Here is a 26,634-nt window from a genome sequence, read left to right as displayed (position 1 = left end):
TGAAGTTTATACACCTTGAGTGATATGTGAAGGAGTGTATTGTATTGTTGTGTTTGTTCTGTTCTATTCCCGAGGGGACATAGGTCTAACTTCCTGATCCTTGGCTCTACGATGGAGTTGACAGTGTGATGGGGAGTATAAGCCAATTTGAAAGAATAGTTTCAATAGAATGTGTGGATATTCTCTTTGAAATATGTTTAGAATTGTATTAAGAATAATTGGTAAGTACCAAGAACGAGAAGTAGAACCTCGCCCAAGAGACCAAACTGAACGATAATTTATAGCTAATGCTATCTGGCTATGGGATACTCCTCTTTCAAGTAAAAGGCCCTTTGTGAAGTTCCTAAGATCTGTGGTTCGTCATGTGAGTTGAGAGGGGTGTATCTTGGCTATAAAAGATACTAAGTATTCTTTTGTAAGGACTCTCAGAGAATTCATTTATAGACACTGAATTGATCTGAGAGTCAAAGGGCTATGTTGAAGCTCATATAATTAAAGATGGACTTTAAAGTATAACTCTGACTTGTGTGTGGTTTGTAAACTCTCATCATTTAGTAATACAGGAAATTACCACAACATAGTGCACATAGAACAACTCTACCTCTTCTTAGACTTGCTTTCAATGAGAATGGAAGATCTATAACACACATTTCTATGTGAATTTGGTCGGGTCCTCCAAAAAGTTACATATTTCAGCTTCAACACTATGTATTCTTCCAATAAGACTTTATTACCGACTCACACAAACACAATCGCACACAGGGCGTTTGACCACAATAACCACAAAAAATGTACCCATATATATTATTTTTTGTTTACAATCCAAGAAACATTCAAACAATAGTATATGTTTTTTTACAACAAATGTTTGTTGACATCATTCAAGCATGATGTCAACAAATATGGCGTTGTCCTCCTCTTCAGCTGGATTAAAGTCAATTTATTTCATACTCCAATGCACTACGACCTCTTTTCAATCTCGTTCAGATGTATCAATGCCAAAAGCCCAACAATAGGGAACAATTATTTCATTGTTGAGCTAATTAACATTATTTTACAATAACCCACTGGGAGAGAAAGAGCTCTGTCACTTGGGTGCCAATTACGGAGACAGTTTAGTCCGCAGCATTGTATAGCTGTAGTGTACCTTACAGCAAGCATAGATCATGCCTGGGCCAATCAAGGGTCACGTTGTTATGGTCGTTTAACAAACAGTACAACATCCTCTAGACCCACACAGACCTACAATTAAGAGTAATTAAGTGGCTGCTGGCTAGACAGAGAAAATAGGGAACTAATTGTTGCTGTAGAATGAAAGCTTTTAAACATGGCTGCATGACTCTTGACCATTATAAAGAATGATAGCAGCATTCACACACTGGCTTCCCACAGTGGTGTCGGTGTTACTGTCCAGATCCATGTTAAAAGCTGTAGGGTGGCCAGGGGGTTAAGGATTAGAGTTCAGTTACCAAACTTTCTCAACAGGGAATCACATCCCTCTGCTCTGGAGTTCAACAACAATGATGAAACAGCTAGGTTGTCCTTCAATGTAACCATCTCTACCTCACGCGATAAGAGCAGTGAAAGCTGCCAGACATTCCTTGTTTCTCTCGTGTTGAGGAGACAGAGAAGAGATGATGGTCGGTTAATTTCTGTCTGCTTTTTTCGTTGGGGAGAGTGAGCGCCTCTCTGAGATGTACAGTAAAGATGGGCTGCAGAAAACCAAACTGTCATAATACCACGGCACTGAATCAATTACCCCAAAGCATTTGGCACGTACTTTCCCTTCAGTTTTTAATGAGGACATGAGTGGTCTTAAAATGATTGAAATTGCATTATCCCCCTGTGTCTCAACTGTAAAACTACACTGAACAAAAATATAAACACAACATGCAACCATTTCAAAGATTTTACTGAGTTACAGTTCATATAAGGAAATCAGTCAATTGAAATAAATAAATTAGGCCCTAATCTATGGATATCACGTGACACGGGAATACAGATATGTATCTGTTGGTCACAGATATGTAAATACATTTTTATTGGCAGGAACTGGAACACGCTGTCGTACACGTCGATCCAGAGCATCCCAAACATGCTAATTGGGTGACATGTCTGGTGATTATGCAGGCCATGGAAGAACTGTGACATTTTCAGCTTCCAGGAATTGTGTACAGATCCTTGTGACATGGGGCTGTGCATTATCATACTGAAACATGAGGTGATGGCAGAGGCCATTGAAGGTGAGCATTTCCCACTTAAGTCGGCTACGACGCCGAACTGCAGTCAGGTCAAGACCCTGGTGAGGATGACAAGCATGCAGATGAGCTTCCCTGAGATTATTTCTGACAGTTTGTGCAGAAATTCTTTGGTTATGCAAACCCACAGCTTCATCAGATGTCCGGGTGGACGTACTGCCAAATTCTTTAAAACGTCATTGGAGGTGGCTTATGGTAGAGAAATTAACATTAAATTATCTGGCTACAGCTCTAGTGGACATTCCTGCAGTCAGCATGCCAATTGCACGCTCCCTCAAAACTTGAGACATCTGTGGCATTGTGTTGTGTGACAAAACTGCATATTTTAAAGTGGCCTTTTATTGTCCCCAGCGCAAGGTGCACCTGTGTAACGATAATGCTGTTTTATTGGCTTCTTGATATGCCACACCTGTCAGGTGGATGTATTATCTTGGCAAAGGAGAACATTTTTGAGAAATAAGCTTTCTGCCATATGGAACATTGCTGGGATTTTTTATTTCATCTCATGAAACATGGGACCAACACTTTACATGTTGCGTTTATATTTTTGTTCAAAGTACTGTAGATCACAGCAGCAACATCTTGGATTCCACACTCCATCTACAGTGCCTTCGGAAAGTATTCAGACCCCTTGACTTTTCCCACATTTTGTTACATTACAGCCTTAATGTATCTACATTAATCTAAACACAATACCCCATAATAACAAAGCAAAAACAGGTTTTAGACATTTTTGCTAATTTATCAAATAGAAAAACCTGATATCACAATACACATAAGTATTCAGACCCTTTACGCATTACTTTGTTGAAGCACCTTTGGCAGCGACTACAGCCTCGAGTCATCTTGTGTATGACGCTACAAGCTTGGCACACCTGTATTTGGGGAGTTTTTCCCCATTCTTCTCTGCAGATCCTCTCAAGCTCTGTCAGGTTAGATGGGGACCATTGTTGCACAGCTATTTTCAGGTCTCTCCAGAGATGTTAAATCAGGTTCAAGTCCAGGCTCTGGCTGGGCCACTCAAGGACATTCTGAGACTTGTCTTGAAGCCACTCCTGCGTTGTCTTGGCTGTGTGCTTAGGGTCGTTGTCCTGTTGGAAGTTGAACCTTTACCCCAGTCTGAGGTCCTGAGCGCTCTGGAGCAGGTTTTCATCAACGATCTCTCTGTACTTTGCTCCATTCATCTTTCCCTTGATCCTGACTAGTCTCCCAGTCCCTCCCGCTGAAAAACATCCCCACAGCATGATGCTGCCACCACCACGCTTGGCATTCAGGCCAAAGAGTTCAATCAGACCAGAGCATCTTGTTTCTCATGGTCTGAGAGTCTTAGGTGCCTTATGGCAAACTCTAAGCGGGCTGTCATGTGCATTTTACTAAGGAGTTGCTTCCGTCTGGCCACTCTACCATAAAGGTCTGATTGGTGGAGTGCTGCCGAGATGGTTGTCCTTCTGGAAGGTTCTCCCATCTCCACAGACAAACTCTAGGGCTCTGTCAGAGTGACCATCGGGTTCTTGGTCACCTCCCTGACCAAGACCCTTCTCCCCCGATTGCTCAGTTTGGCCGGACGGCCAGCTCTAGGAAGAGTCTTGGTTGTTCCAAACTTCTTCCATTTAAGACTGATGAAGGGCACGGTGTTCTTGGGGACCTTCAATGTTGCAGAATTTTTTTGGTACCTTTCCCCAGATCTGTGCATCGACACAATCCTATCTTGGAGTTCTACGGACAATTCCTTTGACCTCATGGCTTGGTTTTTGCTGTGACATGCACTGCCAACTCTGGGACATTTTAAAGACAGTTATGTGCCTTTCCAAATCATGTTTAATCAATTGAATTGACCACAGGTGGACTCCAATCAAGTTGTATAAACATCTCGAGGATGATCAATTGAAACAGGATGCATCTGAGCTGAATTTTGAGTCTCATAGCAAAGGGTCTGAATACTTATGTAAATAAGGTATTTCTGTTTTCTATTTGTAAAATTTCTAAAACCTTGTTTTCACTTTCTCATGATGGGGTATTGTGTGTAGATTGCTGAGGATTTTTATTTATTTAATCAACTTTAGAATAAAGCTGTAACGTAACACAATTAGGAAAAAGTCAAGGTGTCTGAATACTTTCCGAAGGCACTGTATATTCCATTGGTCTCAATTCCTCAAGATCAAATAACCTCCATATACGTTCCATACATAAGAGTAACATAATAATTTCAACAACTTGTTTTGGTGCCTATGAGTATTCAGATGGACAGAGGAGCTCCAAGCAATGACACTGCACATCTCTGGCCTGCACATCTCTGGCCTGCACATCTCTGGCCTGCACATCTCTGGCCTGCACATCTCTGGCCTGCACCTGTCCTCCCATCAGGGTCAATGGTGTCCCAGCCTGCCCCTGTCCCTCACCTGTCAGCACCACACATCTGACTGATGTCACTATAACAGAACACTGCTGCCCATCTGTTCAGACAGAATACCCAGACAGACAGACAGTAGACCGCTGCATAAAATAGCCGTTGGAATTTGTCACTGGAACTCCGAGACAGAGACAACACACTGGGCTGGGTTCACTGGGGCTGTCCTGTCGCTATTGCCACATGACAACTATTAGACTGCTGTCTGTCTGTCTGTCTATCTTTCTATATCGGTCTGTCTAGTGTGTATAGCTGATCCAACACCCAGTCAATCTGTTTTCGTCCAGTCAGTCAGATGACCATGAGGAAGAATGATGAGCTGCCTATGTCACTCTCTCCATAAAGAACATCAGAGCAATGAGTGCTCTATTATTTCTGAAGTGAACTGGAGTTCATACTAACTATAAGTTACTAACATTAGGTTCACAATAACTATTGACTAGGTCGGAGAAGCATCATAGCACTTCATACCTCAATCAATTATAGACAAAGGCACAATTTTCACCAAATGTATCATTAACTATGTCTGATTTCTTTCTTTCCTGAGTGCCCCAGTTACTACACAGTCCAACTTCTCCTGTAAATTGATAGTTGGAGTTGAGTTTGAAAACTATAACGTGGATTGAGGGGCTACTACAGACAGAGACACGGTGTAGAGGGGAGGTAGGCAGAGAGAGCCTGAGAAACGTCCGGGGCCAGTGCCAGGGTTTAGAGCGAGACCGGCACATGCAGCGCAGACCAGGCTAGGCACACAGATGAAGACAGAAACTTGCTCCTCTCCTGTCCTCTTCTCGCTCAGCAATTCCAACTCCTCAGAGAGCTGTCTCTTTCACAGCAGCAGAGACAACAAACACTCACACACACACACACACACACACACACACACACACACACACACACACACACACACACACACACACACACACACACACACACACACACACACACACACACACACACACACACACACACACACACACACACACACACAGTCTGTACATGTGCACACACTTCACATGTACACGACACAAACAAAGCAAACATTTTAACACACTCACTCCCCCAGATACACATTTCAGGATGAGTAACAATATGGTGTGTTGGGGACCTAAGCCCTATGGAGCCAGATTACATCCCAAAGCCCCCACAACTTCGTGAGCCAGATCGTAAAGGTGATAGAGGTTGTCTGACCGATAACCATTCATCCATCGCACCATGCATACCTCTACTGAGCCCATTCCCAACACGGCATGAGAGACAAAAACAACTTCAACTGAGATCGTAAACAATTTAAATGGAGTTCTGAACACCACTAGGGAAGAGCCCGTGGTCAGATCCCATCCAATGAGTGACCCCAAACAAAAGGTGACACAAGCCAAAGTTACACACAACACACAATAAGCGCTTCCATTCACATACATGGGCACGCTAAAGAACAGGGAGCGATTCAAGTCGGCTAGTTCAATACCAGAACGCACGGAAGACGGCATGAGAGAGCATTTTCCATTTAAATTAATCCTTTGACAAAAAAAGCTGAAGCTTGCATTTGGACCCACGTCATTTTTACATTGTGGGCCACGCGATGGGTGATTCCCATAGAAATATTTGTGTTTAGAGGTCAGGGGCAAAGGGAAATGCTGCGATGCTTTGTGTCGGGGAGGGATAGCCACAGGCCCACAGCCAACCAACTCTGTGTACTCCAACAGAAGCAACTCGGACCTTCTCTATAATCACACTAATTATTCCATTCACCGCATCCCAGTCCTAGTACCAGGGACCAGTCAGGCCTGCAGTATAGTAAGTACATCATGAGAGAGAAACACACAACTACAACCTCTTATTACCTTCAAAGCTCTCATACATGTCAGCCCTGGAGAGACCTAGTGAGCAGAGTGAGAATAGTCTTCCCCTATCCTGGGCTACCCCCATCCTTCTGACTATCTCCATCTCAGGACAACTGACACAGAGATTCACATGCAAACTTTTGCCCACAGGCAGACAGACAGATAACCCCCAGAATGTTGCATTAAGGGACCGACACAGTCACAGTGTTGTTGTGATTTCAGTCTGACGAGCTCCTTTGGAGAAGCTTTTAAACCTATCCTGGCATAATGAGGAACATTCACCTTTTAAAACTTAAGAACTCTCGCCTCTTAATCACCCACTCAACAGCTCCCAACTTCACAGTTATCAAAAACAGTGGCAAAACCACCCAAGATGGCTTAGTGTGCATATCGAGCTGTAGTCCTAGACATGGCTGCTCGGTGCCTAGTGAACAGTAGGGGGGAAGACGATCTAGGTCATGTTAGTGTCAAGGAAAGTTATCTATCTGAACTTGAATTTACAAAAATATTATGCCTAAATTATATATTCAGTTTGAGAAATAGTAGCTCTTCAACTTGATCTTTGTTGACTTTAACTCCGCTTCTACAGAATCAACACATTTTACCAAGGTGTGCAGAGATAGGACCAAACCAACTATGGAAACCAACAGGACCACACCAACTGAGGAAACCATCAGGACCACACTAACTATGGAAACCAACAGGACTACACCAACTATGGAAACCAACAGGACTACACCAACTATGGAAACCAACAGGACTTCACCAACTATGGAAACGAACAGGAATTCACCAACTATGGAAACCAACAGGACTACACCAACTATGGAAACCAACAGGACTACACCAACTGCGGAAACCAACATTACTTCACCAACTATGGAAACCAACAGGACAACACCAACTATGGAAACCAACAGGACTTCACCAACTTCTGAAACCAACAGGACCACACCAACTTCTGAAACCAACAGGACTTCACCAACTATGGAAACCAACAGGACCACACCAACTATGGAAACCAACAGTACCTCACCAACTATGGAAACCAATAGGACATAACCAACTATGGAAGCCAACAGGACTTCACCAACTATGGAAACCAACAGGACTTCACCAACTATGGAAACCAACAGGACCACACCAACTGAGGAAACCATCAGGACCACACTAACTATGCTAACCAACAGGACTACACCAACTATGGAAACCAACAGGACTACACCAACTATGGAAACCAACAGGACTTCACCAACTATGGAAACGAACAGGAATTCACCAACTATGGAAACCAACAGGACTACACCAACTATGGAAACCAACAGGACTACACCAACTGCGGAAACCAACATTACTTCACCAACTATGGAAACCAACAGGACAACACCAACTATGGAAACCAACAGGACTTCACCAACTTCTGAAACCAACAGGACCACACCAACTTCTGAAACCAACAGGACTTCACCAACTATGGAAACCAACAGGACCACACCAACTATGGAAACCAACAGTACCTCACCAACTATGGAAACCAATAGGACATAACCAACTATGGAAGCCAACAGGACTTCACCAACTATGGAAACCAACAGGACTTCACCAACTATGGAAACCAACAGGACTTCACCAACTATGGAAACCAACAGGACAACACCAACTATGGAAACCAACAGGACTACACCAACTATGGAAACCATCATTACTTCACCAACTATGGAAACCAACAGGACTATACCAACTATGGAAACCAACAGGACTTCACCAACTATGGAAACCAACATTACTTCATCAACTATGGAAACCAACAGGACTTCATCAACTATGGAAACCAACAGGACAACACCAACTATGGAAACCAACAGGACTACACCAACTATGGAAACCAACATTACTTCACCAACTATGGAAACCAACAGGACCACACCAACTATGGAAACCATCATTACTTCATCAACTATGGAAACCAACAGGACATAACCAACTATGGATACCATCATTACTTCACCAACTATGGAAACCAACATTACTTCACCAACTATGGAAACCAACAGGACCACACCAACTATGGAAACCAACATTACTTCACCAACTATGGAAACCAACAGGACCACACCAACTATGGAAACCAACATTACTTCACCAACTATGGAAACCATCATTACTTCATCAACTATGGAAACCAACAGGACCACACCAACTATGGAAACCAACAGGACTTCATCAACTATGGAAACCAACAGGACAACACCAACTATGGAAACCAACAGGACCACACCAACTATGGAAACCAACAGGACTTCATCAACTATGGAAACCAACAGGACAACACCAACTATGGAAACCAACAGGACTACACCAACTATGGAAACCAACATTACTTCATCAACTATGGAAACCAACAGGACTTCATCAACTATGGAAACCAACAGGACAACACCAACTATGGAAACCAACAGGACTACACCAACTATGGCAACCATCATTACTTCACCAACTATGGAAACCAACATTACTTCATCAACTATGGAAACCAACAGGACTACACCAACTATGGAAACCAACATTACTTCATCAACTATGGAAACCAACAGGACTTCATCAACTATGGAAACCAACAGGACAACACCAACTATGGAAACCAACAGTACTACACCAACTATGGAAACCATCATTACTTCACCAACTATGGAAACCAACAGGACCACACCAACTATGGAAACCAACAGTACCTCACCAACTATGGAAACCAATAGGACATAACCAACTATGGAAACCAACAGGACTTCATCAACTATGGAAACCAACAGGACAACACCAACTATGGAAACCAACAGGACCACACCAACTATGGAAACCAACAGTACCTCACCAACTATGGAAACCAATAGGACATAACCAACTATGGAAGCCAACAGGACTTCACCAACTATGGAAACCAACAGGACTTCATCAACTATGGAAACCAACAGGACAACACCAACTATGGAAACCAACAGGACTACACCAACTATTGAAACCATCATTACTTCACCAACTATGGAAACCAACAGGACTACACCAACTATGGAAACCAATAGGACATAACCAACTATGGAAGCCAACAGGACTTCACCAACTATGGAAACCAACAGGACTTCACCAACTATGGAAACCAACAGGACTTCATCAACTATGGAAACCAACAGGACAACACCAACTATGGAAACCAACAGGACTACACCAACTATGGAAACCATCATTACTTCACCAACTATGGAAACCAACAGGACTATACCAACTATGGAAACCAACAGGACTTCACCAACTATGGAAACCAACATTACTTCATCAACTATGGAAACCAACAGGACTTCATCAACTATGGAAACCAACAGGACAACACCAACTATGGAAACCAACAGGACTACACCAACTATGGAAACCAACATTACTTCACCAACTATGGAAACCAACATGAGTACACCAACTATGGAAACACGCAGGACTACACCAACTATGGAAACCAACATGAGTACACCAACTATGGAAACACGCAGGACTACACCAACTATGGAAACCAACATTACTTCACCAACTATGGAAACCAACATGAGTACACCAACTATGGAAACCAACAGGACTACACCAACTATGGAAACCAACAGGACTACACCAACTATGGAAACCAACATTACTTCACCAACTATGGAAACCAACATTACTTCATCAACTATGGAAACCAACAGGACTTCATCAACTATGGAAACCAACAGGACAACACTAACTATGGAAACCAACAGGACTACACCAACTATGGAAACCAACAGGACTACACCAACTATGGAAACCAACAGGACTACACCAACTATGGAAACCAACAGGACTACACCAACTGCGGAAACCAACATTACTTCACCAACTATGGAAACCACCAGGACTACACCAACTATGGAAACCAACAGGACTACACCAACTATGGAAACCAACACGACAACACCAACTATGGAAACCAACAGGACCACACCAACTATGGAAACCAACAGGACAACACCAACTATGGAAACCAATAGGACTACACCAACTATGGAAACCAACAGGACTACACCAACTATGGAAACCAATAGGACTACACCAACTATGGAAACCAACAGGACTACACCAACTATGGAAACCAATAGGACTACACCAACTATGGAAGCCAACAGGACTTCACCAACTATGGAAACCAACAGGACTTCATCAACTATGGAAACCAACAGGACAACACCAACTATGGAAACCATCATTACTTCACCAACTATGGAAACCAACATTACTTCACCAACTATGGAAACAAACATGAGTACACCAACTATGGAAACACGCAGGACTACACCAACTATGGAAACCAACATGAGTACACCAACTATGGAAACACGCAGGACTACACCAACTATGGAAACCAACATTACTTCACCAACTATGGAAACCAACAGGACTACACCAACTATGGAAACCAACAGGACTTCACCAACTATGGAAACCAACAGGACTACACCAACTATGGAAACCATCATTACTTCACCAACTATGGAAACCAACATTACTTCACCAACTATGGAAACAAACATGAGTACACCAACTATGGAAACACGCAGGACTACACCAACTATGGAAACCAACATGAGTACACCAACTATGGAAACACGCAGGACTACACCAACTATAGAAACCAACATTACTTCACCAACTATGGAAACCAACAGGACTACACCAACTATGGAAACCAACAGGACTTCACCAACTATGGAAACCAACAGGACCACACCAACTATGGAAACCAACATTACTTCACCAACTATGGAAACCAACATGAGTACACCAACTATGGAAACACGCAGGACTACACCAACTTCTTAAACAACTGAAAGTAAACACTTGCAGTGTACCATGATAGGCCTATAGTTTTCTTCTACAGCATTCCTGAACTTTCACGTGAGTCCCAAATGCAGCAACAAGAGCCAACACAGGCCTATCTGAATGTAAACCTTATCTTTTCGCTGATACACATTTTGTTTGTGTTCTGGAAGACCGCTTGACAAAACAGACAAAACCTTTAATCTTTGTCTGTTTTCAAAAATATGTGTCTCCCTGAAGAGCATAGCAGGAAAGGCAGGGGAAGAAAAAAACGACTGACTGAATGACTGAATGTATAGAGTGAAGAACGGCTGGCAGGATGGTTCATTATGAAGCGCCTGGCATTTCCATGTGTGTTCTGTTCTGACCAAACGGGATAGTTGGCAGGTTTTGATCCTCCTTGCATCTCTCCAACCCACCAAAGCCTCAAAAACCTTCAGCCCCCTCAGTAATCAAACTCCGACTAGCAACTTTGATTTAAGACACTTTCACATATACATAAAGTGTGGAGAGAGAGGACCATGAGATCATTGACCCTCACAAAGAGTGCTTTTATACCTCCTCAGAAAGAGGAATAGAGGGATAGCAATAAAGGAATCTGCCCTCTAGTAGCAACAGGTTCTCTTTTCTTTCACTACTGTACAGGCAGTGCGGACTAGGTTCAGAAATTGGCCCTGTCATTTCTAACACACAGGCCCATTTTTTACCTTGAGGCCCTCCACTTAAGGCCCCCACAAGTTTACTCTTGGTTTTGTAGCGCAATATCTTAATCACATCTATCTGCTTGTGCATTTAAAAGGAGCTATACCTACTTCATATTGTATACCCAGAGATTTTCCCACATACAGCTGCACTCTGCCTGGTGGTCCTGACTGTGTTGCTCAATGCAATTTGCTCTCAGCAATTACGCTGCAGTAAAGAGCTACATGTTTATGCAGCCTGTGATGGGATGGAGGGGGAGGGATGAGAAATAGAGAGAACATTTGTGAGGAGAGAGCCAGAGACGGAGAAAAATAGGGAGAGAGAGGGGGGGTGGAGTGCACCTAATTTATTAGGACCAGTTGTCCATTAAAACTTCTCTAGGATAGGGGGCAGCATTTTCACTTTTGGATAAATAGCGTGCCCAATTTCAACTTCCTTCTACTCATCCCCAGAATATAAGATATGCATATTATTAGTAGATTTGGATAGAAAACACTCTGAAGTTTCTAAAACTGTTTGAATCATGTCTGTGAGTATCACAGAACTTATGTAGCAGGCAAAACCCCGAGGACTAACCATTCTGATTTTTTTTTTGAGGTCACCGTCTGTTCAATGAGGTTTCATTGGGATACTAGATTTCTAATCAACCTGTTTGCAGTTCCTACCGCTTCCACTGGATGTCATCAGTCTTTGGAAATAGGTTGAGGTTATTCCTTTGTGCAATGAAGAAGAACGGCCATCTGGAATCAGTGTAACGTTATGTGTACTGTTTGAGAGTTGCGCAAGACTAGAAAAGTATTGTTAGTTTTTTGTCCTCCTGTATTGAAAACAGATAGACCCGTCTTCAATTTGATTGATTATTAATGTATACAAATACCTTCAGTTGTATCACAAAAGTAGTTTGAAATGTTTTGGCAAAGTTTAGAGGTAATTTTTGAGATATTCTGTAGTGACGTTGCGCAAATTGGAAGCTGTTTTTTTCTGGATCAAACGCGCCAAATAAATGGAAATTTTGGACATATATGGACGGAATTAATCGAACAAAAGGACCATTTGTGATGTTTATGGGACATATTGGAGTGCCAACAAAAGAAATTTGTCAAAGGTAAGGCATGATTTATATTTTATTTCTGCGTTTTGTGTTGCGCCTGCAGGGTTGAAATATGCTACACTCTCTTTGTTTACTGTTGTGCTATCATCAGATAATAGCATCTTATGCTTTCGCCGAAAAGCCTTTTTGAAATCTGACATGTTGGCTGGATTCACAACGAGTGTAGCTTTAATTTGGTATCTTATATGTGTGATTTAATGAAAGTTTGATTTTATATCATTTTTTTTGAATTTGGCGCTCTACATTTTCCCTGGCTTATTGGCCAAGTGGGACGCAAGCGTCCCGCCTATCCCAGAGAGGTTAACTATATAAGAATGCCAGCCCCAATTTACAGGCAGCGAATAGATTGCTCTTCGACATCATCAAATCCAATGATCATCTAGCAAAGGAAGACAGTACAGGTGTATCAAAGCCGGGACCGAGAGATTGAAAAAGCTTCAATCTCCAGGCCATCAGACTGTTGAACAGTCATCACTAGCCGGCCACTGCCTGGTACTCTGCCGGCACCTTAGACACTGTCACTAGCCGGATATCGCCTGGTACTCTGCCCTGCACCTTAGAGACTGCTGACCTATGTACATAGTCATTGAACATTGGTTACTTAACAATGTTAACATACTGTTTTACCCACTTCATGTGTACACTATATACAGTGGGGAGAACAAGTATTTGATACACTGCCGATTTTGCAGGTTTTCCTACTTACAAAGCATGTAGAGGTCTGTCATTTTTATCATAGGTACACTTCAACTGTGAGAGACGGAATCTAAAACAAAAATCCAGAAAATCACATTGTATGATTTTTAAGTAATTAATTTGCATTTTATTGCATGACATAAGTATTTGATCACCTACCAACCAGTAAGAATTCCGGCTCTCACAGACCTGTTAGTTTTTCTTTAAGAAGCCCTCCTGTTCTCCACTCATTACCTGTATTAACTGCACCTGTTTGAACTCCTTACCTGTATAAAAGACACCTGTCCACACACTCAATCAAACAGACTCCAACCTCTCCACAATGGCCAAGACCAGAGAGCTGTATAAGGACATCAGGGATAAAATTGTAGACATGCAACAGGCTGGGATGGGCTACAGGACAATAGGCAAGCAGCTTGGTGAGAAGGCAACAACTGTTGGCGCAATTATTAGAAAATGGAAGAAGTTCAAGATGACGGTCAATCACCCTCGGTCTGGGGCTCCATGCAAGATCTCACCTCGTGGGGCATCAATGATCATGAGGAAGGTGAGTTATCAGCCCAGAACTACACGGCAGGACCTGGTCAATGACCTGAAGAGAGCTGGGACCACAGTCTCAAAGAAAACCATTAGTAACACACTACACCGTCATGGATTAAAATCCTGCAGCGCACGCAAGGTCCACCTGCTCAAGCCAGCGCATGTCCAAGCCCGTCTGAAGTTTGCCAATGACCATCTGGATGATCCAGAGGAGGAATGGGAGAAGGTCATGTGGTCTGATGAGACAAAAATAGAGCTTTTTGGTCTAAACTCCACTCGCCGTGTTTGGAGGAAGAAGAAGGATGAGTACAACCCCAAGAACACCATCCCAACCGTGAAGCATGGAGGTGGAAACATCATTCTTTGGGGATGCTTTTCTGCAAAGGGTACAGGATGACTGCACCGTATTGAGGGGAGGATGGATGGGGCCATGTATCGCGAGATCTTGGCCAACAACCTCCTTCCCTCAGTAAGAGCATTGAAGATGGGTCGTGGCTGGGTCTTCCAGCATGACAACGACCCGAAACACACAGCCAGGGCAACTAAGGAGTGGCGCCGTAAGAAGCATCTCAAGGTCCTGGAGTGGCCTAGCCAGTCTCCAGACCTGAACCCAATAGAAAATCTTTGGAGGGAGCTGAAAGTCCGTATTGCCCAGCGACAGCCCCGAAACCTGAAGGATCTGGAGAAGATCTGTATGGAGGAGTGGGCCAAAATCCCTGCTGCAGTGTGTGCAAACCTGGTCAAGAACTACAGGAAACGTATGATCTCTGTAATTGCAAACAAAGGTTTCTGTACCAAATATTAAGATCTGCTTTTCTGATGTATCAAATACTTATGTCATGCAATAAAATGCAAATTAATTACTTAAAAATCATACAATGTGATTTTCTGGATTTTTGTTTTAGATTCCGTCTCTCATAGTTGAAGTGTACCCATGATAGAAATTACAGACCTCTACATGCTTTGTAAGTAGGAAAACCTGCAAAATCGGCAGTGTATCAAATACTTGTTCTCCCCACTGTATATAAAATCATACGGACACCACTTCAAATTAGTGGATTTGGCTATTTCAGTCACACCCGTCGCTGACAGGTGTAGAAAATCAAGCACACAGCCATGCAATCTCCATAGACAAACATTGGCAGGAGAATGGCCTTACTGAAGAGCTCAGTGACTTTCAACGTGGCACCGTCATAGGATGCCACCTGTTTGTCTGTTTGTCAAATATCTGCGCAGGTAAAGCTGTAAGTGCTATTACTGTGAAGTGGAAACATCTAGGAGCAACAACGGCTCAGTCGCAAAGTGGTAGGCCACACAAGCTGACAGAATGCGACCACCGAGTGCTGAAGTGTGTAGCGCATAAATATCGCCTCTTCTCGGTTGCAACACTCACTACCGAGTTCCAAACTGCCTCTGGAAGCAACGTCAGCACAAGAACTGTTGGTCGGGAGGTTCATGAAATGGGTTTCCATGGCCGAGCAGCCGCACAAAAGCCTAAGATCACCATGCGCAATGCCAAGTGTCGGCTGGAGTGGTGTAAAGCTAGCCGCCATGCCATTGGACTCTGGAGCAGTGGAAACGGGTTCTCTGGAATGACGAATGACGCTTCACCATCTGGCAGTCCGACAGACGAATCTGGGTTTGGTGGATGCCAGGAGAACGCTACCTGCCCCAATGCATAGTGCCAACTGTAATGTTTGGTGGAGGAGGAATAATGGTCTGGGGCTGTTTTTCATGGTTCAGGCTAGGCACCTTAGTTCCATGGAAGGGAAATCTTAACTCTGCAGCATACAATAACATTCTAGACGATTCTGTGATTCCAACTTTGTGGCAACAGTTTGGGGAAGGCCCTTTCCTGTTTCAGCATGACAATGGACCCATGCACAAAGCGAGGTCCATACCATATAAGGTCCATATAAGGTCCAAATGGTTTGTCGAGATTGGTGTGGAAGAACTTGGCCTGCACAGAGCCCTGACCTCAACCCCATCCAACACCTTTGGGATGAATTAGAACGCCGACTGCAAGCCAGGCCTAATCGCCCAACATCAGTGCCCTACCTCACTAATGCTCTCATGGCTGAATGGAGGCAAGTCCCCGCAGCAATGTTCTAACATCTATTGGAAAGCCTTTCCAGAAGAGTGGAGGCTGTTATAGCAGCAAAGGGGAGACAAACTCCATATTAATGCCCATGATTTTGGAATGAGATGTTCGACAAGCAGGTGTCCACATACTTTTGGTCATGTAGTGTATATACTGTATTCTAATCATGGCTCATCCTATATAACTACTCCTGTACACACCTTTTCTATTAATATACTATCCATACTGTATATACACACCATTTATATATATATATATATATATATATATATACACATTTATATTCTGAACTCTGTCATTGCTCGTTCTGATATTTCTGATATTTTCTAGCCTTTTGGATTAAGTGTGTATTGTTATTGTATTGCTAGATATTACTGCACTGTTGGAGATGGACGTATATATCTTTTTTGGGGGGGTAATTTTTACACCTTTTTCTCCCCAATTTCGTGATCTCCAATTGGTAGTTCAGCTGGCGACCAAAGTCTGCGTGCATGCGCCCGGCCGCCACAAGGACTCGCTAGAGCGTGATGGGACAAGGACATCCCAGCCGGCCAAACCCTCCCCTAACCCGGACAATGCTGAGCCAATTGTGCACCACCTCGTGGGTCCGGGATCGAACCCGGATCTGTAGTGACGCCTCTAGCACTGCGATGCACTGTCTTAGACCGCTGCGCCTCAGAAACAAAAGCATTTCGCTGCACCTGCGATAACATCTACAAATCTGTGTAAGCGACCAATAAACTTTGATTTGATACCTTTGCTGTGCTTTGAGAGCAGCCAAACAACATAGTGTTTACTCCTGACCTGATAGTAGCAGTCAGTGTGTGCACTGCACACATTCCCATAAAAAGAAATGAGGCCTACTAGCAGCCAGCCAGGCAGGCAGGCAGGCCTACTGTGGCCTTCAAAGAGAGGCATTTATCAGTGCATCTGGAGAGGAGCCTATCAGATAAGGGTGTGGAACCACAGCCCAGGACACCTCACAGTGCTCCTGTCCTAACCCGGCCCTGTGTCGTCTCTGTCCTTTAATCCTGCCTCATTGTGTGTCTGCTCTGCTGCCCTTTGATGAGGCATTCTGCAGGTGTCTTCTCTTTCTCCTGCTATATATCTATGTTATAACAAGACCCCATTGACGTATTAAAAAGTGAGGAGGAAGAATGTGTTTGCTTGGGTACTTTGAATAGAAAAACCTACTGTATCTAATCTGTGAGGTTCGAAAGATATTACATGGAGACTGGGTGGATAGACCCACAACTTGTGTGAGCTGCTACACCTTCATGTCAAACCAAGGCCTTTCAAGAGGCTCCCGCCTCCCACCCACTGTCTGACAGTGTCTACACAGAGAGAGAGCATATTTTAAAGTCCTCCAGTGCCTGGCTGAGAGTGAGACCCTCCAGATTTTGCCCCTCTGTGTTTGCCACACACAGACTGAAGGAGTGAAAGGCAAGCATATTAAGGAGGTTTTGGCCTGGCCCCTCAGGTCACTCCAACTACTTTAAACCCAGCCACAGACAATGGCCACAACCAGCACACAATACCCGGGTCCAGACAACAAGCAAATCAAGTGTCCAACACATAAAAGATTTATTGCATCAGCCAACAATGGCCGCCCACAAAGCTCCCCATGAGCCATCTTTTAAGGGCCTGCGTCAGGGTGAACTCTGCTGGGTCACTTTGCTTTTTGTGGGCCTCTCCACCACCTAAAGTCTGCAGCTATTAAAATTCTAATGAAATGGAGAACATTTAAAAGCGGCTTATAAAATGCAGTGCTCTCCAGTTTCAAAATGTATCTCCGACAGTGCAGCACACTAAAAAGCAATTATTTCTTCCTCTGTTCTTCCGCAGTCTTGGGTGTGAACACTCCAGAAAGGAGAGTAAAAACCTCAGGAGGCGATGGCTGGCTGGAACACATTTTAGCTTAATTAAATAAAGAATGTCAATGACACTCAAGACTCACATCTTCTCGCTAAACCCGCAGTCAAGAATCGTGACTAAGTATAATTTGCTGTTAGCGCAGCTATTACGGCTGTGACACAGAGTGAACTACAAAACAGAGCAGGTCATACTGGGGGTAAGTGTGAGGGGAACCCCAGTAACAATTAGACTGTGATTAGTATAGTAAAGTATAGTGTAGAGTAGTGTAGTGAAGTATAGTAAAGTGAAGTATAGTAAAGTGCAGTGTAGTGTAGTATAATGCAGGCAAGACTAAATACATGTTGTTCTCTAGTTCTCACAAGAATGTTTCAGATGGACTACATATTTATTCATTGGATGGTTCTCCCTTTGATCGGGACACCACCTACAAATATCTGGGCATTTGGATTGACAAAGACTTCATGTTTAAAGTTAAAAAGCTAAGATTTAAATCGGGCTTCGTTTTTAGAAATAGACCTTGACTTTACCTAAATAGCAGGAAGCAGATTGTACCGTCAACTTTCCTGACAGTTCTTGATTATGGTGACACCATTTACCAGATTGCAGCAGCCACTACTCTTAGACCTTTGGATGCCGTCTACCATAGTGCTATTCGTTTTATCTCTCTCAACAGTTTCAATACTCAACGCTGCATCCTGTATCAAAAGGTTGGCTGGTCCTTGTTAAAGTCCAGTAGATCAATTCATTATTCCCTTTATGTTTACAAAGCCCTGCTACACAAGCTTCAAACTTACTTAACTTCGTTGCTAACATATAAAAGAATGAGCTACCAAACCTGCTCACAGGATTGGTTAACTCTTGAGGTCCCTCTGGTCTTGACCAATTTAGGTAAATCCTCCTTTAGTTTTAGTGCCCCCACTGTTGAAATAACCTACACAATTCCTGCCGCTATAGTAGATTAGGACTCGGCGTGTTGAATGAATTCATTGAGGATTGCAGTTTTTTCTATTGATTGTAGTGGTTTATTTGCTAAAATTGTGGTGTTGTGGTTGTGCCTTGTGGTTATTTTTATTTGTCTTGTTTTAATTGTAATATAAATTGTTCTTCCTGTTCTGAGGAAATGTTTGTAATTAGGGCACCATTCGGAACGAGACCCTGGTCTCAATTGGGCTACCCTGAATAAATAAAAGTGAATACAAAAATAGTATAGTGTAGTGTGTAGTGTAGTGTAGTGTAGTGTAGTGTAGCATAGCGTAGTATAAGAGGGTTTCCAAAACTCGATTTCCCAAACTCACCCCGCTGATTCAAATTATCAAAGCTTGATGATGAGTTGGTTATTTGAATCAGCTGTATAGTGCTAGGGCAAAAAACTAAATGTGCACCTGGGGGGTTTGGGGGCAGGACCGAGTTTGGAAAACCCTCTAGTATAGTGTAATACAGTATAGGACAGGATTCAGACTATGGTTAGTACAGGGGCAGACTGTGGTAGAAAGGTCTGTTACCTGAAGCTGAGCAGGGTTGTGTGGGTTCACTGGCAGGACTCTCTCTCCTCTTCCTGTCCTGTCTGTAGACGAGGTGAGGTTTGTTGTGCTCCTCGTCGTACTCCTCCCCCTCCTCCGCCTTCATCAGGGGCTCTAAGAAGTATTCACCATGCTGGGTGGTAAAAGTTCCCATCTGGCGGAGAAAGGGTAGATTGAGAGAGAAGAGTCGGTTAGAGGAGGTCTGTTAAGTGTGTATGGCAGCTATACATATGTAGGATCTTCATTAGAGCCAGTCTGCTACAGCAGGAAAATAATCCTGCAGAAACAGGAAATGTGAATTATTATGTGAATTATAATTAATGGACATTTTTTGTAGGAGTTAATAAATTTTTCATTGGGAGAAATCAAGTCTGACATTTTAAAGTGGAAATTACAAACTTTAGAAGCCTTTTTCAACATCAAATACACTACAAGTTTGCATTTCCTGCTGTGCACGAAAATTCTCAACAACAAAATTGTGATCAAATTAAGATCTTACATCTGTAGCATGATAGGACTGGTGTCTAGAGAACTCCTTTGAGTAGTCCCTACCAGTCAGCAAGTGCATGTCCTATATTATCCCAGACATAGATCTAGAGACAACTCAATTCCTTGTGCTAATTATTACATTTGTTCATTCAGGACATAACGGTTATTGGCACCATGTATCAGTGATTGATGTGAGTGACGTACCTAGCTGTTATAGCATGTGTGCTGTTTCTCTGAGTAAATGTTGAGTACTAGTAAAGTACACAGTGTACTATGCATCATTAGTTCCATGACTAGTCCAAAGAACACAAGAATAACGCAAAAAGAAAATCTAAAAAATACAGTCTTCTTTAGCTGGTGGAAATGGGAACACCTTGGAAAATAGGCAAACAGAAAAAAACTACTTAGAAAGGTATCTGTCAATCCCCATTTATCACACTGGTAATCCCTCTTACTACAGATGTTTGATCTTAATTTGACCAGACTTGTAGTCGCAGTAACACGATCTTGCCGTGGCAGTATTTGAATGTCCGATCATGTTGCCGCGGTATATGGATAGGCCATCATGTAATATCCTATGTTTCTCAGAGTCGTGGCTGAACGAGGACAGGGATAATATACTGTACATGTAGCTGTTTTTTCTATGCATCGGCAGGACAGAACGGCAGCTTCGGGTAAGCTAAAGGGGGGATGTGTGTGTCTCTTTGTTAACAACAGCTAGTGCGTGATCTCTAATATTAAGGAAGTCTCAAGGTTCTGCTCGCCTGAGTTAGAATACCTCATGATAAGCTGTAGACCAAACTATTTACCTGTTTACCACCACAAACCGATGTTGGCACTAAGACCGCACTCAACGAGCTGTATAGGGCCATAAACAAACAAGAAAATGCTTATCCAGAGGCGGAGCTCCTTGTGGCCGGTGATTTTAATGCAGGGAAACTGAAATACGTTTTACCTCATTTCTACCAGCATGTCACCTGTGCAACTAGATGCGAAAAAACTCTCGATCACATTTACTCCACACACAGAAATGCATACAAAGCTCTCCCTTGCTCTCCATTTGGCAAATCTGACAATAACTCTATACTCCTGATTCCTGCTTACAAGCAAGAAACTCAAACAGTAAGTCCCATAGACGCGCCCAATATGGAAGTGGTCCGATGAAGCAGATGCTAAGCTACAGGACTGTTTTGCTAGCACAACCTGGAATATGTTACATACGATGGCATTGAGGAGTTTAACACATCAGTCACCAGCTCCATTATTAAGTGCATGATTGACGTCGTGCCCACAGTGACCGTATGTACATAAGCCATGGATTACAGGAAGCATCCACACTGAGCTAAAGGCTAGAGCTGCCGCTTTCAAGGAGCGGGATACTAATCCGGACGCTTATAAGAAATCCCGCTACGATCTCCGACGAGCCATCAAACAGGCAAAGTGTCAATACAGGACTAAGCTTGGATCCTACTATACCGGCTCTGATGCTAGTCTAATGTGTCAGGGCTTGCAAACTATCATGGATTACAAAGGGAAACCCAGCCGAGAACTGCCCAGAGATGCAAGCCTACCAGACCAGCTAAATGCCTTCTACACTCGCTTCGAGGTAAGCAGCACTGAACCATGCATGAGAACACCAGCTGTTCTGGACGACTGTGTGATCACGCTCTCCGTAGCCGTTGTGAGTAAGACTTTTAAACAGGTTAACATTCACAAGGCTGCAGGGCCATACGAATTACCAGGACGCGTACTCAGAACATGCGCTGACCAGCTGGCAAGTGTCGTCACTGACATTTTCAACCTCTCACTGACCCTGTCTGTAATACCTACATGTATCAAGTAGACCACCATAGTCCCTGTGCCCAAAAACACCAAGGTAACCTGTCTAAATGACTATCGCCCTGTAGCACTCACACCTGTAGTAATGAAATGCTGGCCTCCCGAGTGGCTCAGTGGTATAAGGCTGTGCCACCAGAGATCCGGGTTCGAGTCCAGGCTCTGTTGCAGCCGGCGCGATTGGGAGACCCGTGGGGCGGCGCACAATTGGCCCAGCGTCGTCCGGGTTAGGGGAGGGTTTGGCCGGCAGGGATGTTCTTGTCCCATCGTGCACAAGCGACTCCTGTGGCGGGCCGGTCGCAATGCACACTGACACGGTCGCCAGGTGTATGGTGTTTCCTCCGACACATCGGTGCGGCTGGCTTCCGGCGTTGTGTCAAGAAGCAGTGCGGCTTGGCTGGGTTATGTTTCGGAGGACGTGCGGCTCTCGACCTTCACCGCTCCCAAGTCCGTACGGGAGTTGCAGCGATGTAACAAGACTGTAACTACCAGTTGGATACCATGAAAATTGGGGTGAAAAAGGGGTAATTTGTTACAAAAAAATAAAAAATTTAAAAAAGCGAAATGCTTTGAAAGGCTGGTCATGGCTCACATCAACACCATCACCCCAGACACCCTGCACGCACTCCAATATGCATACCGCGCCAACAGATCTACAGATGATGCAATCTCTATTGCACTCCACACTGCCCTTTCCCACTAGGACAAAAGGAACACCTACGAGAGAATGCTGTTCATTGACTACAGCTATGTGTTCAACACCTAATTGCCCTCAAAGCTCATCACTAAGCTAAGGACCATGGGACTGAACACCTCCCTCTGCAATTGGATCCTGAACGTCCTGATGGGCCGCCCCCAGGTGGTGAGGGTAGGCAACAAGATATCCGCTGACCCTGAACACAGGAGCCCCTCAGGGATACTCCCTGTTCACCCATTACTGCATGGCCACGCATTACTCCAATACCATAATTAAGTTTGCTGACGACATGACAGTGGTAGGCCTGATCACCAACGATGATGACACAGCCTATAGGGAGGATTCCAAAGACCTAGCAGTGTGGTGCCAGGACAGCAACCTCTCCCTCAACGTCGGCAAGACAAAGGAGCTGATCGTGGACTACAGGAAACGAAGGCCGAGAACATCCCCATTCACATCGACAGGGCTGTAGTGGGACGGGTCGAGAGCTTCAAGTTCCTCTGTGTCCACATCACTCAGGATCTATCATGGTCCACACACACCAACACAGTCGTGAAGAGGACACGACATCGCCTCTTACACCTCAGGATGCTGAAAAGATTTGGCATGGGCCCTCAGATCCTCAAAAACTTATACTGCTGCAACATTAAGAGCATCTTGACTGGCTGCATCACCACTTGGTATGGCTACTGCTTGGCATCCGACCGCATAGCGCTACAGTGGGTAGTGCGTACGGCCCAGTACATCACTGGGGCCGAGCTCCCTGCCACCCAGGATCTCTATACCAGGCAGTGTCAGGAAGGCCCAAATGTTTTTCAAAGACTCCAGCCACCCAAGTCATAGAGTGTTCTCTCTGCTACCGCACAGCAAGTGGTAACGATGCACCAAGTCTGGAACCAACAGGACTCTGAACAGCTTCTACCCCCAAGCCATAAGACTACTAAATAGTTAGTCCGGGTAGCTATTTGGTTAACTATTTAACTATCTGCATTGACCCTTTTCGCACAAACTTTTTTTGACTCATCACATATGCTGCTGCAACTGTTTATTATCTATCTTGTTGCCTAGTCACTTTATTCCTAGCTATATGTACATCTCTACTTAAATTACCTCGTACCCCTGCACATTGACTTGGTACTGGCACCCCATGTATATAACCAAGTTATCATTACTCATTGTGTATTTATTATTACTTTTATTATTACATGTTATTACTTTTTGATTATTTTTCTATTTTCTTTTTTCTGCATTGTTGGGAAGGGTTCGTAAGTAAGCATTTCAATGTTAGTCAACACCTGTTGTTTACGAAGCATGTGGCAAATAAAATTATTTTATTTGAATGCAAATTCCATAATTTGCATTCTGGAATGCCTGAAGAATTATTTAATTCTTTGAGTTGAGTACATTGTGTAATAAAGGGTCAGATGACAGCATCATCCTCAGGAAATCCGATGAGAAAAAATGGGCTTGATTGACACATATCTAATAGTGTCATTTCATATGACGGGCCTCCCGAGTGGCGCAGCAGTCTAAGGCACTGCATTGCAGTGCTTGAGATGTCACTACAGTTCCGGGTTCGATCCCGGGCTGTGTCGCAGCCGGCCGTGACCGGGAGACCCATGAGGCGGCGCACAATTGGCCCAGCGTTGTTCGGGTTAGGGAAGGGTTTGGCCGGCAGGGATGTCCTTGTCACATCGCGCTCTAGCGACTCCTGTGGCGGGCCGGGCACATGCACGCTTATACGGTCGCCAGTTGTACGGTGTATCCTCTGATACATTGGTGCGGCTGGCTTCCGGGTTAAGTGAACAGTGTGTCAAGAAGCTTGGCAAGGTTGTGTTTCGGAGGACGCAAGGCTCTCGAACTTCGCCTCTCCCGAGTCCGTATAGGAGTTGCAGTGATGGGACAAGGCTGTAACTACCAATTGGATGTCACGAAATTGGGGAGAAAAAAGCCTAAATAATAATACATTTGTATTTTATTTATTTCATATCACACACCATTAGCATGTCACCTAAATACAGACTGTGGCTTTAAAACAGTTTTTTTTTTAAATGGTATTTGAGAGTGCAATACTTTTAATCGTGACAGGATGAGGCGGCTGTCAAAGCAGTACAAATCTTGATGTGGCAGATGAGGGAGGCCCTCACAAAGCTGCTTAGTTCAACAGCCAGCCACTCGCTGGCTCACTCGTCTGTGAAGACAAAGGTGTTTGTATGGTAATTTCATACGCACACTTTAACAGGATATTGTACAGTGGAATGTTATCTTTTGGGGGAAATTTCAATGACCATCTCCACAAGTGATCGGTGTTTGACAACGGAAAATATCCAGATAGGACATGGAAAATAATATCCATTACAACCATAATAATAATGTACAGTTCCTCTTTTCCGTTCACAATAGATGTTATAAACACTTGAACACACACACCCTTGCATCTTGGAAAGTCTAAGTGTTGCAGACCTAGCTATATGATGAGAGATCAACCTGAACCCAAGTACAATATAATGACTGGGTTGTAATAACATGACACAAAGCAGAGGAAACAAACTTCTGCAAGTTGGCAGACTCTCTCTCTCTCTCTCTCTCTCTCTCTCTCTCTCTCTCTCTCTCTCTCTCTCTCTCTCTCTCTCTCTCTCTCTCTCTCTCTCTCTCTCTCTCTCTCTCTCTCTCTCTCTCTCTCTCTCTCTCTCTCTCTCTCTCTCTCTCTCTCTCTCTCTCTCTCTCTCTCTCTCTCTCTCTCTCTCTCTCTCCTTGTATACTGTGTGTAAACTAAACTACCTTGAGGGCAGGAAGGCAGCACCACTCTGCTCCTCTGAAGGCAGTACAGTAGACGAATGAATGTGAATGTACTGGCATTGAGCAGTTACACTGTATCATTAAGAGGCATGGTGCTGGCAGTTTGTGCTGGGGGGAAGTGTTTGAGCACAAGGCCATCAAGCAGAAGACCTCTTGTAGCAGCCTATCCCAGCAGCAGCAGCAGAACATTATGTTTATGTCAAAGTGCAGACAGGCACTGTCAGCCTGAAGCACTTACTCAGGTACTGTGTACAGTAATGTCAAGGCTAATGTCAGCGTTTCACTCAGGTACTGTACAGTAATGTCAAGGCTAATGTCAGCCTAAGCCTAAGGTATTCACTCAGGTACTGTACAGTAATGCCAAGGACTGAGGGATTACTGAGTTGATGAACTAGACAGAGGCTGGGCACTAGGCACTTCCTACATGTGCTGTGTCCAATAGAGCATGGGGTCAAGACAGTAGTGATGCACAGACAGACAACGACCAATCTAACATTGTACATCTCTGTAAGACATTTACCAAATTCTATCAGACCAAATGTGAAAATGAGGTAGTAGTACATTGTCAGAATGAGGAAAAGACTTGATTGATTTAATTTATTGGATAATTAAAAGCAGAAGGCTGCTCCAGCCGGAGACAACATTCCATACATAACAAATGATCGAGGATAAAAACACAAAAAAGTCTGGAGGCTTATTTTCATTGTGGTCCTCAATTTCCATTGTGGTTCTCATTTCCATTGTGGTCCTCATTTCCGTTGTGGTCCTCATTTCCGTTGTGGTCCTCATTTCCGTTGTGGTCCTCATTTCCATTGTGGTCCTCATTTCCATTGTGGTCCTCATTTCCGTTGTGGTCATCATTTCCGTTGTGGTCCTCATTT

General features: G+C 43.8%; 1 protein-coding gene across 1 annotated transcript in view; it reads right to left on the bottom strand.

Moving 5' to 3' along the window:
- LOC139539748 (A disintegrin and metalloproteinase with thrombospondin motifs 20-like) overlaps positions 1–26,634 on the bottom strand; it is a 156,204-nt gene that overhangs the window by 123,895 nt on the left and 5,675 nt on the right. Inside the window, exon 3 of the mRNA XM_071342989.1 lies at positions 19,915–20,086. Coding sequence (XP_071199090.1) covers positions 19,915–20,086 — 172 coding nt within the window. The remainder of the gene's footprint in view (positions 1–19,914; positions 20,087–26,634) is intronic.

Source organism: Salvelinus alpinus, chromosome 15 (assembly GCF_045679555.1).
Source record: "Salvelinus alpinus chromosome 15, SLU_Salpinus.1, whole genome shotgun sequence".
NCBI lineage: Eukaryota > Metazoa > Chordata > Actinopteri > Salmoniformes > Salmonidae > Salvelinus > Salvelinus alpinus.
The sequence above is the reverse complement of the archived record's forward strand: the minus strand, read 5'-3'. Positions and strand labels throughout refer to the sequence as shown.